Below are 16,832 nucleotides of genomic sequence, written 5' to 3'. Positions count from 1 at the left end.
TTCAGGTGCCCCCATTGCTCAACCGCCCACCCCAAACTCTATAGCCTCAACCACTTCCACAATAGTGGACCCAGCCCCACCACTAGGCAGCTAAGCACTATTCTAATTTCTTAATCCTAAGGACAAACATACAGGTTGAAAAATTTCTACCATCAGCTGAACCTAAACAGTACTAAACAACTAATCCCCACTAATCCTAAACATTAATACAAAGGCCAAACTATAGCCACTAGGCCAAGTATCAAAGGCAAATGGGCCAGCGATCGGATAGATAGATTTCACTGATCAGCTGATATTTATTAGTGGGCCAGAAGAAGGTATTGGTTGGCAGATGAAAATTGCCGCCACGAGATGTACGGACCTTCAATAAGTAGTACAAGACTTCTGCTTGGCAGGCAGGCAGGCAGACCAACAGGAGGGTCTGTCCCAGGCAGGGCTGAACAGGCTGGCTGCCTTGGGCTGCTGGTGGAACTCCTGTTGTAGCTGCCAGGCCCCACCCCCTGCAGGTGTTCCCAATGGGGTGGGTGGGGAAGGACTCTCACTCCTTCCCAGTGGCAGCAGGCGGCAGCTCACCCGGTGGACTTCTGCTTGGCAGGCAGGCAGGCAGACCAACAGGAGGGTCTGTCCCATGCCCCCAGCGTTGCCAAAAGCTGCCATTTGAGACTGCTATAGCAAAGTTTGCAGCTTATCTCTTTCCATTGGACATGGTCTATTCCAGGGGTCAGCAACCTTTAACACCCAAAGAACCATTTGGACCCATTTTCCATGGAAAAGAAAACACTTGAAGCCGCAAATACTTTTTGACATTTAAAATGAAGATAACACTGTATATATATATATTTACCTTCACACTTCGTATAAACAATTATAGTGTGTTATGAAATTTATGAAGTGCTACATCACCGTCATCAGCCAACCAGGCAGCTGGGACAGGAAAGCTGGAAGTGGCTTGGGATAGCTGTCTTGGGCTGTGCCTCTCTAGGACTCTTTCCCATTAACCCTTAGGGCGACTCTCCAAAGGAGGCTGAGAGGACCCAAGCCACACGGAGCCGCAGTACAAGAACGAAAGAGCCGCATGCGGCTCCGGAGCCACGGGCTGCAGACCCCTGGTCTATTCAAATTGGGTTGCTACCATTATTCTGGTGTGCTCCAGTGTCCAACAGATCTATAATACTCAAAAAATCCAATAAGTGCAGACTTGGTGAGAAATTTTTACCTGTTGGAATTTCTGGCTGCATCATGCAGCTGTTTGATGTAATTGCATGTAAAATTCAAATCCAATACAGAGATTCTCAGGAAAGCAACTCCCGGTCTCCGGTTGAAATCCTGAGGTGGCCAGGCTTATTCACCTAGGTCAATGGATTTCCAGTAGGTGGCTTATCATGAACAGACCTGGCCATGAAAAGGGCCCAACCTGCCCCCTCAATCCATTGCCTCTTTAGACCCAGAGTCCTTATTTTTATAAATGGATCAGGGGGTGGAGAGACTACTAAATAAATTTGCCGATGACACCAAATTAGAATGGTGTAGTGAATATACCAGAAGATTGACATTGAATTCTACAAAATGTGAACACACTAGAAAAGTGGCCGGATGTGAACAAGATGCAGTTCTGTAGGGATAAGTGCAGAGTTCTACATTTGGATAACATAAATGAGAAGCATGTTTAATGGCTGGGGGATACGCTTCTAGGTAGCAGTGTGTATGGACAAGATCTTAATGTACTGTAAGCTAAATATGAGCAGCCAGCATGATGCAGCAGCAAAAAAGGCTCATATGGTCTTATTGTGCATCAGCAGAGGCATAACATCCCGATTGCAAGATTTTGTAGACCCACTGTACATCATATTGGTCAAGCCATACCTGGAGTCAAATCTAGGAAAGGCCGAGGGAGTTGGGAATGTTGTATCTGTGGGACTGCCTCTGCCAATATGTCTTCCAAAGGATGCTATGTTCAGCAGATTACAATCTGCTGGTGATCCCTGACCTGAAAGATGTCCAACAGGTCTTGACCAGGGCCATGGTGCAAAGCTCTGCCCAGTGAGACCCAGGCCTGGCAGAACCTGATGAAATTCCACAGGGCCTACAAAACTTAGGGCACTTTCACACATGCAGAATAATGCACTTTCAATCCACTTTCAGTGTACTTTGCAGCTGGATTTTACTGTTTGGAATAACAACATCCACTTGCAAACGATTGTGAAAGTGGATTGAAAGTGCATTATGCTGGATGTGTGAAAGTGCCCAGAGCTGTTCCACCAAGCATGTGGTTGAGGCAGCCATGGTTCTATGACACTATGGTCTTCCTCGTTCCTACTCTCGTATGTCTTCTTTTGCCCTTCTGAAGGCTAGTAAAGACATATCCTTAATAAGGACTCATTAAGGACTTATCTTTAATTTTAATTTTTTAGAGTTAAATATTATAGTCACCATCTATGATTTTTAATTGCGTTTATTGTATTATCATCTGTTGGAAAGTGACCTGAGTTCATAAAGAGAAGGGTGGCATATAAATTCAATAAAATAAAAATTTAAAAAATGAGTCCAGAATTTTCATGAGTATGTTGCCAGGGATGACTGTGCCCCCACCCCCCAATTCAACTTGTTTCAGCCTCTTGCCTGTTAGGCAAGAAATAGTTACAAGTTCTGTCAATGCTGTTACCAAATAACAGAGGATGCTTACAGACTCTTGGGCCAAGTTAAGTCATCCTGCTATCTTTGAGTGGTTCCTCGCACAAGTCTCAACTTCTGCATCTCAGTCCTAGTCTGCTGTAGTGCACTAAAGGCTTGCAGCAGTACACAGCTATATAACTGCAATAACTCTTGACAATTTAATATCAATCAAAAATTATGTTTCTTCACACAAATTTAAACCACTCAGTGATGCATTCCTTGCAACTCACAATGTGTAAATTATTGTTAGTACAACTCAATTCCTTGAGTAGAGCTGAGATTGCTCTTATACTTGGCTTTAAACAAAATTCAGACTCTCTAACAGAAGTAAGATTCCACTAGGTTGATTGGCCATCGATAGGTGTCTGACCTTGTCATCTCTTCGATTGCCTGTGGTATATCAACAACTCTCTTGAGTCTTACAGTTCCAATTCATTCCATATTTTTCAATCCGGATCATGCTTTGGCAGCAAATCTCTCATCCCTCATGCTAAAACTGAGTTTAAGAACAATCTCAGCACTGTTCGGAGAATTGTGTTGTTCTAACAATAATTTATACATTTCGAGTTGCATGGAATATGTCACTGAATGTTTAAGTTTGTGTGAAAAAACGTAATTTTTGTTTGATATTAAATTGTCAAGAAGATTGGTACTACTGTCAATCTATAGCATTCTATTAGTTGGTTGTTTCATATTCAAGTTGCACCAACCCTCCATTGTTTGTTACCATATGCCAGTCTGCATTTGGGCAGTCTTCATTTGGGCAGTCTGCATTTGGGCAGTGAGTGTAGTGCAAGACAAGGACTGGGGAGGTGGCTTCAGATGCCCAAGCTGCATTGAAGCTCACTAAGGGGCCTTGGGCCATTCTTTCTCCTATCATAATCTATCTCTTGGGATTGTTTTAGGGATAAAAAGAACCATGGAGACTACCCATCATGGTTGAAGGGCAGGATTAAAATATTAGGTACTTGATCTACTTTCTCTGTTCTGGGCTGCCTGTGGGCCATTTTTCACACTGTTTTTGTTTGGATTCTAGAAGAACTGCTGAGGCTTCTGTTGCCAGTGCCCAGCTGGCCATATCATGATCAGTTTTGGAGGAATTGCTGCCAAACTGGAGAGGAACCGTTTGCGGGCAGAAGGAGTGGGCGACCACCACAATGCTGTTAAATACCTTGGCCAGAATTACGAGTCTCTGAAACAAGAGTGTTTGGAAGGTGGCACTTTATTTGAAGATCCCCAATTTCCTGCCATCCCCTCAGTTCTTGGCTTCAAGGAACTGGGACCTGCTTCTGGCAAAACCCGTGGAGTGCGCTGGATGCGCCCATCGGTGAGTACCGGGCCCTATAGTTGTAGGGTCTTTTAAAGAACCACTTTGGTTAGTTATTCTTTTTTAAATAGCTCCTATTAGCAGCTTTCATTGACAGTCTCTTGTATATTTTGTTTTAATCACTCTGGTGGCATCTTTCCATCTTCTAATTAATGCCTCTTTCCTACTGGAGTCTCTTTTTGCTCTCTACAGCAAATTTCAGTGGGTTGTTGAGTCCAGTCAAATTCCAAATTGCATCTGAGCTTGTGAAACGATGTCTTGTCCAAAGCACAGGGGAAAGATGCCAGCCACATTGTGCACATGTGCATTCTTTATTATAGAATCTCCTGCAGCTCCTAGCAACATCCTGTACTACTAAACCAAGTTCATTACTCCTCTCCTATACTTTGAAGTAATTATTAAAGTCAGATCTATACCCTGTACCTTGAAGAGGCACATACATAGCAGCATTTTTATCTTGGTGTGGTTTGGTCATTGACTGGAGACAGTAGGCCATTACAAGTATGAGGGGTCGATACATAAGCTGTGGGGAAACCCTGGTTTGATGCTCCACTGGGGATGTGCTAGATGGGCTTAGCCAAGCCATTGTCTGTCATTCCCTGTTTGCAAGAAGGAGCTAGTTCTGGAGGGATACAAGGCTACATCGGCTGGGCAATCATGGATTTTGTGAGCATAGTGAAGAGGCTTTTAGCGAGAGCAAGGATTTCAAAGTGGTGGCTGTCCCTACTTGCCTTTGATCTTATGTGCTCAACTTGAACATGTATAACCAATCCACTTCTTGGAAGCCTCCTGACCTTCCAGGGCTTCCCTGAATTCCATACCTTTCAGAGAATGGAAACATGCAACAATAACTGTTTAGCTGTTATGTGACCGTGACATGTTTATTTAGGTGAATGATCATATCTTGCTAATTTCATAACTGTTACGACTTTCTATTTAAAAAATATATTTTATTGTTTTTTTATAACTGTAACAAAACCCAAAAATGAAAAAAAAAACCCAAAAGTGATCTAGCCACCCTGTTCTACTTATAAAACAAAGGCTTATACTTCATAAGCTACATATAATTGAATTCCTGTCCAGATCGTGCTGTCAGTCTTATCCATAATATTATATTGCTTATTTAACCTCAAAGCCCAACATGGTTTGCTCATTTTTCTTAAACCTTTTCTAATATATCGACTCACAATTTGAGGTAACCTCCTAAACAAATTTTCCATAGTCAAAGATTTTTAACAGTTATGACTTTTTAGACTGCCCTTGCTGAATCACAGACAGGGCACGTTGGCCTCTCCTGAGCTGCCTCTCTTCCAGCCCAGCCTACAACTGTACTTAACCTTGCACTAAAAATCTCATGTATCCTGGCTTTGGGCCAGATTTCTTCCATTGGTCCTTGTCATGTGTTCAATTGTAGCAAGGCCTATGGTGGGGGGTGGGGGTGGGAATGAATCCATCTATTGTTCTCAGTGCTTAATTCTTTTGTGTTCTTTTCTCAAGGAAATTGGATTGATACACTGAAAATGCATAAAAATGTTTGTATGTTCCTGTATAGTTTCTGCCCTCTGCTGGATGTTTTCAGTGTTGCAATCACTGGTTTTACTGGCAAAAAGCACCCAACTTAAGTTGAGTTTAATGTCCAAACTGAAGACATTTTCCTTGTCTTTATGTTCTCCTTAAGACTAGTGCTCCTCACTTGCCTGTGCTCTTGGATGCATCTCTCCACTTGGATGTATAGGTGGTAGCAGCGGCTGGGAGTGTGTTGTTACTGGCTTCGGCTAGTTTATCACTTTAAGCTTTCCTAGAGTAGAATTACCCAAAGTAATTTAATGCCTTGACTAAATATAATGCAACATGCTGGGCTTGGATCTGCATTTGCCACAATTCCCACCATTCAATTTGGTACCAAAGTACCGCAACCCACCCACCCACCCCCCAAAAAGCAGAAGATGCTCTAATGTATACTTGCCCTATCTGGCTGTTTATGCCATAGGTTTTCACAGGTGCTATTTTGATCTTTGGGGGTGGGGGGCAGTATGGGAATCAAATTTGTTTCTTAGACCTGTTCAGCTTGCCCTATCTGGCCTATCTCTTCTACATTAGGCAGTGTGAAAAGAGGTCCTGATCACATAAAAGTGCTTATTGTATCTAGGTCTCCCATTGGCAGTGACATAAACACAAAGAAAACAGAGATGTGTTCTTTTTTTAAAAAAAAAAAGTAGCAGCAGAAAAATGCCCTCCAAAATACTAATGCCAGTCCATCAACCAAGGAAAGATAATAAACACTGGAGAAGATTCAAGACATAGAGGTAACTAGAAGAGAAATACTACAGAGAGGATTCATGAGTTTGAGCAAGCACAAAATGAATCAATGGCAAATTTAATGCTAAAGCAACTAGAGTATATTTTTGTGTTTCTATAACACCTGTGTGAAGATGAGTATCAGTACTAATAGTTTATTTCTAATATATTACTAATTACTAATGTTACTAATATATTATATAATATATAATATTACTAATATTACTAATATATTACTAATTACTAATATTACTAATTACTAATATATTTATTTATCCTCTCTGCAGGAAATTGTAGATGATCCTCAATTCATTGTTGGAGGTGCTACAAGGACAGATATCTGCCAAGGAGCGTTAGGTGAGTAATGCTGGGGGGGGAGGAGAGTAAATTGGTTAGAATAGATAAAAGTAAATTGGAATAGGGCTGCTTGATGGTCTCATGGATGACCTTCACAGTAAAATGTAAATATTTCCAGCTAATTCCATACCTAGTTGTCCATTCGTGTGAAATCCTTTGTGTATTTAGGGTTAAACCCAACAGACAATACAGGAGGCTGCCTGGGGCAATAGAATCCCAAGAGCTTCAGTTGAACTAGAACAGTTTTCAATGAAAGCCCAGATAACCCACTGTTAAATCCAGAACCTTGTAATCTGTGCCCATGACTCACGCTCACTGTGTCATCTGATGGCAGTACTTTCTCCTCTCACATCATATGGGGAGGATGGGGAACGAGATTTGGGATTCGTTATTTTACTCTGATTTTTAAGTTTCCTTGAGCCATGAAGAAAAGTGGGGTATAAATATTTTGATTAATAAATAAAAATAAGTAAGTAGATAGCCATTTGTGTGTACGGGATAGAGGGAAAAGGCAACATCTGGGAAAGCCTTAAGGAGAAAATGCAACGATATCCTGCTAAATACAAGGGAGAGTTGCAAAATTACTTTTTGCCAATGTCACTAAAATGCATTAAACCCTACATATTTTTTCCAAGCTGGGTATAACATGGGCTCTCATCTGTCATCCATCTCACTGCTTAGCAATATGGGTTGGGTAGGAGGGCCATTTGGAACATGCAATGGATACTGCTGTTACAAATGCTGGGAATGGGAAGCTGTTCTCACTATGTGTAGTGATGATATATACATGTATGTTAAATGTTTATATAGTGTCTGCAGAGAAGAGCCAAAACCCTTACTTAAGTCTGTTATTGAAATACACTTGTGCATATGTAGCTATACTGCAAATGCATCTAACTTTTAAGAGCAAAGCTTCCATTAATTGGGCAACTAGAATCAGTACAAGGCAAAAGAGACTGTGGATCTAAGTATCTAAGAAGAGTCCTGCTGGACCAGACCAGCAGTCCAGCTAGTCCAACAGCCCTTTTCATACGTCAACCAGCCAGTTATCCTGCAAGGCATAAATGCCAAGGCCTTCCCCTGGTGTCCTAGCCATGTTATTCAGAGGTTTTCTACCTCTGAGTATGGAAGTTCACTTTAGTCACCATGACTAGCAGCTGTTGATGGACCTATCCACCATGAATCTGTCTTTACTCCTCCTTTTAAAGCAACCCATATTTCCAGCCACCAATATATCCGATGGCAGTGAATTCCACAATTTTAATATTCATATGAGTATTTCCTTTTTTTCTGTCCTGAATATGTTGTTAGTCAACTTTGTTGGATGCCTCGGAGTGCTAGAATTATGGGAGAGGGATAGACAGGTTGTATGGGGTAGGAAGCATTCAGTACTTGCCATATGTGGGGAAGCAAGGCATAGGGTGCTATTGACTTACTTCCTTAGTTATTAGAATCTTTGCCAAATCTCTTTTGACTCAGGATTTCATCACCTTCTTGTGGATTCTTTAGCTTTTCTCTGCACCTGGGAAGTCAAGAAATTCATGTGGCCCAGGTTGTTTGTTCGAACTGACAGTCTCTAATTCAGCACTGCTGGGAAGTCCTTTTCTATTTCAAGAGTCAAGAATTAATAATGTTGTCAATAGGTTTTGTACATTAATATGGACAACTGCGTGGAGTTGCTTTTCAGCATTGAGATGGTGGTGTAAGGAATCTGGGGCAAACAAGTATCCATGAAAATGGCACCATCTGCCAGAAATGTTTGATTCCACTGGTATATTTGTACCATGGTTGCTACGCCACAAATGCCTGCTTTGTTAGTCAGTACACATTGCCAACAGCATATCCATTGGCAGAAGTCCCTCATGAATTGCAGGAAATGTCACTCACAAAAGTCACAACTTGGAAACCATCAAGTGGAGCAGCTGCAAGTCTTGTTCCCTAGAATATGAGCCAGGATACTAGACTGATGATGATTTGGTTAATGGAGACTGACCAAAGTTAAGGCCTCATTGATCCTAGGCAAGAGGGAATGTCATATTTTTCGCTGCTCTGATTGTGTCAGCCTAAGACCTTGCATAAACTGCCAAATTTCAGGGTTTCTCTTCTGCTTACGTTCCCTACAATTTATGAGTTTAAAAAGTTCTTCACGTACAGTAATTCAAAATTGCGGTTTCCAAATTACAGCAGGGCAGACAGAAGATAAGACTGAAAGTATTGCCACCTAATCAGCTCATAGCTAAGGTCAAAAACTTTCCGACTTCCAGTGTTGACCACAAATGAGTGGAGCTGCTAATTCAATTAGGAAAGCAGTAAATATTTAACCAAAATGGTTTATGTGGTCTTAAATCATTCTCCTGAAGATATATCTGTCATTCTCTTTTTCTGCCACTCCATCTCATGGAGGTAATGGTAGCTTCACATGGGTGACCTGGATGAGGGAAAATAGTAGTGTTAAGTTAGTATATGCCTGTATTTATTATATTATTGTATATAATAATGATGAAAGCTGCCATGAGCCCATTAGGGGAAGGGCAGCATACAAATATAATAAATTTATTTTAAATAAAGTATCCCCGCCTCCCTTTGACTTTCTTTCCAATCAAGCAGCCTACCTTGTCACCTTTAGTGGCCCCACTGCCACATCCATTCTGGAATATTTGCCCTTTTCCATGATCACTTTATGTCCTGTACAGCAGCATGTTGGACAGAAATTCAACGTGAAGAAAACTGGCAGCTAAAAGGAATGCTTTCAGCTAAACAGACAATATTCTGATCGAGGCTGCCAATTTGATTCTGTGGTGATGGTGGCAGTCATAGACATTGCGTATCTATTAATAGAATGCGATTAATAGAATTGTCATTCAACATTCATGGCAAGATCTTTGTCACCTGCTAAGAGTATTGAATCTTGATGTGGTCCTTTCCATTACTCTGACTGATCAAAACTGTACCTGTGGAGCAAATATCTTCCATGAGAGCTTTAAAAGGAATGAGAACCCTGTGCATAAGATGGGCGATCTTCAGTGCAGAGTCCAGGAAGACAATGCATGTAGAGTTAGGGTTACGTGACTGCTATGGGACTGCCTACCCCACAGGTGTCAAACTCACAGCCCTCCAGATGTTATGGACTACAGTTCCCATCATCCCCTGTCCATAACATCTGGAGGGCCATGAGTTTGACACCTATGGCCTACACTTACCCCCAGGTTTTTCCTTCTATCACCACTAAGTTTTATCATGCTATTCCTATTCATTGATGACCTTTTCTTTTCTCATTATCTTCTTCCATGGAGTTCTGTGGCATCACAAGCTCTTCAGACAGCAAAACTAAATAGGGTTGGAATATTCAAAATGTAAGACAATTTAATAAATGAATAAAAAGAATGCACGTGGCTGTTCGGGCATCCAGGCTGAGCAAGAGTGCAAAGAAAAGGTGAAAACATTCTGTCTTGTTTCCTACATTCAAAACGATAAGGACAGGCTAGTTTTACTTAAAGCCAGCTACTACCTTCCACAGAATGCAGTGACAATTGAAACATTAGGAAGAATTCTAGGGTGGAGCGTGTTTTTCTACAAAAGTCTAGCTTGGAAATGTGGATATTAAACCTAGATCTTACGGGGAATAATTTCCTTGCCTCTCAGGTGATTGTTGGTTGCTGGCTGCTATTGGCTCCCTGACACTCAATGAGGAACTCCTGCACCGTGTTGTACCTCATGGGCAGAGCTTTCAGGAAGACTATGCTGGCATCTTCCACTTCCAGGTAAGGCCAAGGGAGAGGTGGCTTATCATGCATATGGGAGGTTCCTCACAGTGATTTGAAATTGACCTCCTTTCTCTTGGCAGGCAGGACACTGAGCTATGAGAAGTTTAAAACCAAAGAAAGACAATCTGGGTTCAAGGGATGACTGCTGTATTCAAATGTCTCCCGCTTCTCTTTCTCCTGTTTTAACCTCTGCCCCATCATCACAGCTTTAGCCACACCTCATTATTTCTCCATTACTTTTCACCAGATCTGGCAATTTGGCGAATGGATGGATGTGGTAATCGATGATCGACTACCAACCAAGGATGGAGAGCTGGTATTTGTGCACTCTGCAGAATGTCAAGAGTTTTGGAGTGCTCTGCTGGAAAAGGCCTATGCTAAGTGAGTGCTGCCTTGGTGGGGATAATGTAGGGGACTAAGAGGTACCCCCCCCCCCATCCTTCACACACTTTCTCTAACAAGCAGGTCCTGTTTCTTTGTTTCTGCTCTCCTTTAACTCCCTCCCTCTCCTAACCTGCTAAAAATTGGCAGATAGGGGTTAAAGAGACTGTACTAACCTTCAGTTTTGTCTTACATACAGGTTGAATGGCTCTTATGAGGCCCTATCAGGGGGCAGCACCACTGAGGGCTTTGAAGACTTCACAGGTGGTGTGGCAGAAATGTATGACCTCAAGCGACCCCCTAGCAACCTATCCAAGATCATCTGCAAAGCTCTTGAGAGGGGATCTTTGCTTGGCTGCTCCATTGATGTAAGGAGGGACCCAAAGGAGGGGTAATGTTTGAAATGCTTCAAATATAGAATGGCTTCCCTTGGCTTTGATTTTGTTGGTGTTGTATGAGGCAAGGTGTAAACAGACGGGCTTCAGTCAGTGGAGGCCAAGGCATAGCAACAGAATGCACACAAGGATTAACTGAAGGTGTAAGGCAGAAAGCATTAGCGTGTGACATACATTCCTTGTTAAACAACACATACTACTTTGATTCAAGGAAATACAAGACTGCTTCCATTTCATATTCAAGCAGTGCTTACAGAAATAAGAAAAAGTGTTGGGGGGGGGAGTTTTGCTGTGTTTAAAATATCAGGTGCCCACACACTACAGGTCATATGTTGAGAGGCTTTTCTAAACATACCTCAGGTTCTTTTTCAGTGATGTTACCAACTGTCTAATAATTTCTTATCAGTTTCCATACAGACACTTGCAAAGTGTTAGTGGCTCCTTATTTGTCTGGGTGAGATACTGCATGGAGGACTTCTCTTGCAAACTCTTCAGAGACTGCAGGTGGTTCAGAATGCAGCTGCCAAGTTGCTGACAGAAACATCACGTTTAGAAAAGGAATGGGCATACACAACTGTGTTTACACCTCAAGACTATAAAAAGCCTTTCTAGGCAGCTCAGATACAATACTTTAGCGAAAATGTGGGCTGCTATTAGCTTGTTCTTGGCTGCCATTTTAATCATTTCCTTGCAGTGTTTTTTCCTTCTCTGAGGGCTAAGAAGTTTGCTGTGGGAGGCAGATACCTGCTGATTGTATTTTTTTCTCTTCAGATCACAAGTGCCTTTGACATGGAAGCAGTTACCTTCAAGAAACTAGTCAAGGGTCATGCTTACTCTGTCACGGGATTTAGGAATGTGAGTTTCTCTGGATTAGGTGAGAAAGATGGGGATGGCTTTTTGAGGTCCGCAGGTTGTTTAACTGCTGATCTTTGACAGGTGGAGTATCGTGGCCGTCAAGAACAGCTGATTCGCATAAGGAATCCTTGGGGACAGGTGGAGTGGACTGGAGCTTGGAGTGACAAGTGAGTTTGTTATGGTATTGCAGTAACATTAGAGTGGGCCATTATACTACTGCTGAGAGAGATCTCATCTGGCAAAGATCTTGGGTACTGTGTTACCTAAAATGGTGGGACGCAACAACTCTCTTGGTTGGGGAAATTAGCTGTAGAGCACAAGGTCGCTTAGCATGACTTTAAGGAATGTTGGGTAACTTGATTGATATATTGCCTATGTAGCCCATATGTATTGCCTATGTAGCTCATACATTGCCTATGTAGCTCATCCCAAGAAACCAGCAGAGAATATAAATGTCTTTTTAAAGGATTTTATTAGGAAAATAAGAAATGGAATAAAACAAAATCTCACTCACACTCACTCAGTTACTGGGGTAAAAACACATGCATACAAGGTTTCCTGGGATGTAATTTAGAGGTGAAAGACAGGTTTTGGATATATAAAGATAAGGGATGGGGCATCAAAGATTATATTTATCAGTCTTGTAGTGGATGTCCAGGAAACAGAGACTTAATGGCTAGACTCTGGATGATCAGTGCTATTGGAACAATATTATTGATCACCATGGTGGTGTGATAATATTGAACACCTGACTGGAGTGGGCTTTTATAGGGAAAAACATATGTTGGGGCAGGGAAAATCCTTTAACAAAGGATTTTTCCTGCTGTTCCAAGGTGAGGTAATAGTCAGTGTCAGACCACTGACCTGATGGCTGACCCATTATCTCGATGGGTTTTGGGCTGTTGGACAAAACAGGTAACAACCCTCAATGGGTGTTGCAACATAGATGGTCACAAGGATGAGGACTCAGAGGAAATATTAAGAAATATAGAGAAAAGAGAATTGGTTTTGCCCAGGTGTGCTGCTGTTCATATTCAAATGCTGTTTCCTGAGTATGGGCTAGGCATGGGGGGGGGGGGGGCAGGGGGGTCCTTTAGGCATTCTTGTCCACAAGTTCAGACACAGTTCCAAGATGGAGTTTCTGAATCCAAACAGACTCCTACGTTCAAGGCACTGTTCTGCCAGGTCTGACAGGGCAGCATTCCGGGAGAAAGACTATTCTCTCCCCCTCTGCACCACCCAGGTCACGTTGGCTACAACTGCTTAAGAGTCGCTCACATGTGCATTTATCATTTTATGAAGCTGGTATTTGTGTGAATGAGCTTCCACAGGTTAAGAATATAAGAACATAATTGAATTGATAGTTGAATTGATAGCACAAGTTCTGACATATCTTTCAGTGGGTTCACAAATTCACCTGTGATTCATCAACAGCTGTACATGCCTTTGTGAACTGGCACTTTGCAGTTCTTTAGAGGTGACATTCTAGAATAAAATCTGAAAAGTAGCACGTGGGGGGAAGTGAAGCACAGGTGGTTCTTGTGTTGTCCTGCCTCACTGCTGCTGTGCTTCTGCCTTAGCTCTTCAGAGTGGAATGAAGTAGACCCTGATCAGAATGAGGAACTTCGATTAAAAATGGAGGATGGTGAATTTTGGTGAGTGTGAGTTCTGAAGGGGAGGGGCAGCATTCATTCTAAGTGCACATGCTCATATCCTAACAGTGATCTGCTGGTTGTGTTTAGGGGCAGGCTGAGAAACCAAACTGACCCTGAAAAAAGTTCTCCCCATCTAGATGGAGGGTGGGAAGGAGGAAGAACAGGCTGAAAGCAAAGGTCACCTCAAACCCATCTCACATGAGGCTGCAGCAGGAGAGTCTGTCCTTGCTTGGAGCTGGGGTGGGTCCCCCCCCCCCCGGCCATCAATCCATTGGGACTTTCCCCAGTGACCTTAACAGTGAACGTACTCTGACTCCAGAGGGGTACATTCAGAAGTTCTTAATGCCGGTTAGTTGCCCCTTGCGTTCCTATCTGATGGGTGATTAAATAATGTCAATTGTGAGTATTTTCTCTTGGCTTGAACTTCTCTGAGCAGTTGCACAATGACATTCAGCTGGCTATGTCTCTCTCCAGCCTCACTGCTGCTTCTATCCCTGCAGGATGTCTTTCCGAGACTTCATGCGTGAGTTCTCTAGGCTGGAGATCTGTAACCTCTCCCCAGATGCTCTGACTAAGGATGACATGAGCAAATGGCACACCACTCTGTTTGAGGGAGGTTGGCGCCGTGGCAGTACAGCTGGGGGCTGCAGGAACCATCCAGGTAATTCCAATCTTCTGTGCTGCCTCCAATCTCTTCTCCATTTTAATAGTGAACTGCTACCAAACAACTCAAAAATTGCATCTGCAGCCTGCAGGGGTTCCATTTTAGATACCCTGACAGTTGTCGAAACCAAGTACTTGCTTGTTTGACCCATGCATTACCTTAGTCTTCCTTTCTCCTGCAGCCACCTTCTGGGTTAATCCACAGTTCAAAATCAAACTCTTGGAAGAGGATGATGACCCAGATGATGATGAGTTAGCTTGCAGTTTCTTAGTGGCTTTAATGCAGAAACACCGGCGAAAAGAGCGCCAAGCTGGAGGAGATATGCACACCATTGGATTTGCAGTCTATGAGGTAATCCCATAAGGTGTCCTGGTGGTCTTCTGAACAACATAGTTTAGCCAGAAATTAATTCCTAATATTTTCTTTCTTCTCTCTCTTTCTCTCTTTGCAGGTTCCTGATGAGGTATATCCAAAGTCACCAAAATTACCAACTTGCGTATAAAAATGTAAACCTCAGAGCTGGCTTAAAATGGCTGAGCCAAAAATATTTCTGTTTCCTAATTATTTTGGAAGGAGTCCTGAAATAGTACTTTGCGTTGAGGCAAATAAAGATCTACCACATGCCTGGATCCAGTTGTGTAGCTGCTACGGGGCAGGGGGATGCTGCGCCCTAGGAGCGTGCGATTGGGGTCCCATGGGGGTGGAAAATCACCTCCCATACTCCTCACACTTGCCTCCTCACCCTGCCTCCCCAGGCCCAGTGGAGGCCGCTGTTGGGCACCCCTGCCCGGCCCTACCCCACCAGCCAGTCCCCGCAGCCCAGAGCAGCCTGGCGGGGCTGGGCCATGGGGCTGCTTTTTCAGCTAGCTGTACTAAAGTAAGTGGGCAGAGGGTGGGGGTGGGGGTCTGGGCGCCATTTTGCCCCGGGCACCATTTCTCCCCCTGCCCATGCCACTGCTTGGATCTCTTGAGTGCAAAGGCTATCACAGAAAAGCCAAATTCTTCTCAAGATACCTGCTCTATTTGACTCATTTGTACAAAATGAGCATATTCACACATTTCCTTATTTTTGATATTTCTTATTTCCCAGGTTCAGATTTGTGATGATTTTGGTGGGAGGAATATGCGTCTGTCTGTCTACAGCTATGTCATAGTCAAAGGGGCATTTTTAATTGCAGAGGCCTATTCATCTTGTTGGAGTTTTGTTGATATATGTTTTTGTATGCTTCAAGCCTCATCATTTGGGGTCCTACCCATCATCATAGTTGCAGCAGCTTGGCTACTTGTCTTCCAGTTCCAAGGATGCCAGAGTGTTCACTTGAAGAAGGATTTCTTCTTGAGGAACCAGTCTCGGGCACGATCAGAGACCTTTATCAACCTGCGAGAGGTGAGCAACCACATCCGCCTGCCCCCTGGCGAGTACATCATAGTGCCCTCTACATTTGAACCCAATAAAGAAGCAGACTTCGTCCTGCGCGTCTTCACTGAGAAGCAGTCGGACACACAGTAAGTCCATGCACTGTTCCAATATTATGGCAAACAGATCTTGGCACACAGCTGATGGTGTTTATATGCATTACAGAGGAAACTCTGATGAAGAAATAAGCATTTCGGAAACGCCATTCAAGTACTGTGCGTTTAGAGAGCTTTATTTGGGAACAAATATGGAGGGATTCCTGGTTTGCGCTGAGCCAAAGACAAGGGTTCCTTCCAATCCCATACTTACTTACTCTGGCCTGACTACTTATCAGTTGATTTATGAATGAACTCATGAACTTACAAATGAACAAGAAAAGAAACTTTGATGCAGTTGATTTATGAATGAACTCATGAACTTATGAATGAACTATACTTATTATGAATGAACTATAAATAAGGACTTTATGACGGAAAAGTACAAATAACCTACCTATGAAAGAATCGCTTTATGATTCACTTGGTTGTACATTGTCTTTCTAAAAATGTTTATTTCATGCAGGTTATTTGAGATATTTACTTGAAATAGAGTTTCATAGATACATGCCACAGCCCATGTGTAACGCGGTTATTTATCGTGGTTAGAATCATTCCAGGAAGGTATCTGTGCTAGGCGATTGGTAAAACTACATCAGACTTTTGATGTTGGAGGCTCAAAAGCTTGTGACTGGTTGTGCCATTCAGTGCCATGATCCCTGTTGGAGCTTCATGTGTTTTCTTGATACTTTGGCAAGCTTCTGTGTGTGACAGCTGAGCACATGTCTGCCAGGCCCTTTTCTACAAGTTTTTCTGTATTAGGGTCTTTCCTTACATTGTTGTTTTGTTTCTTTAGGGAGTTGGATGAGGAGATCTCAGCAGATTTGCCTGATGAGGTAAAAACCCCAAACAAAACCCAGGAGGGATGTTATTAAAGGGATTCACTTCTTTGCTATGCTACATTTTTGATGACTTCTGTGTGCAGATATTTTAAAGGATCTAAGATCTGGG

The 16,832-nt window shown here is 42.7% G+C and overlaps 1 protein-coding gene across 4 annotated transcripts in view; it reads left to right on the top strand.

The window, feature by feature from the left end:
- The window catches only part of CAPN11 (calpain 11), a 42,955-nt gene that overhangs the window by 16,822 nt on the left and 9,301 nt on the right, over positions 1-16,832 (top strand). For all 4 annotated transcript variants that reach the window (XM_048483353.1, XM_048483346.1, XM_048483372.1 and 1 more), the window contains exons 2-14: positions 3,710-4,000; positions 6,586-6,655; positions 10,298-10,416; positions 10,667-10,800; positions 11,000-11,168; positions 11,967-12,050; positions 12,132-12,217; positions 13,631-13,705; positions 14,206-14,366; positions 14,551-14,720; positions 14,821-14,832; positions 15,664-15,875; positions 16,678-16,717. In XM_048483353.1, coding sequence (XP_048339310.1) covers positions 3,755-4,000; positions 6,586-6,655; positions 10,298-10,416; positions 10,667-10,800; positions 11,000-11,168; positions 11,967-12,050; positions 12,132-12,217; positions 13,631-13,705; positions 14,206-14,366; positions 14,551-14,720; positions 14,821-14,832; positions 15,664-15,875; positions 16,678-16,717 — 1,578 coding nt within the window. In that variant the 5' untranslated portion in view covers positions 3,710-3,754. The remainder of the gene's footprint in view (positions 1-3,709; positions 4,001-6,585; positions 6,656-10,297; positions 10,417-10,666; positions 10,801-10,999; positions 11,169-11,966; positions 12,051-12,131; positions 12,218-13,630; positions 13,706-14,205; positions 14,367-14,550; positions 14,721-14,820; positions 14,833-15,663; positions 15,876-16,677; positions 16,718-16,832) is intronic.

The sequence above is a fragment of the Sphaerodactylus townsendi genome, linkage group LG01 (assembly GCF_021028975.2).
Source record: "Sphaerodactylus townsendi isolate TG3544 linkage group LG01, MPM_Stown_v2.3, whole genome shotgun sequence".
Classification (NCBI taxonomy): domain Eukaryota; kingdom Metazoa; phylum Chordata; class Lepidosauria; order Squamata; family Sphaerodactylidae; genus Sphaerodactylus; species Sphaerodactylus townsendi.
Note: the sequence above shows the minus strand (reverse complement) of the source record. Positions and strands in the feature narration are given on the sequence as shown.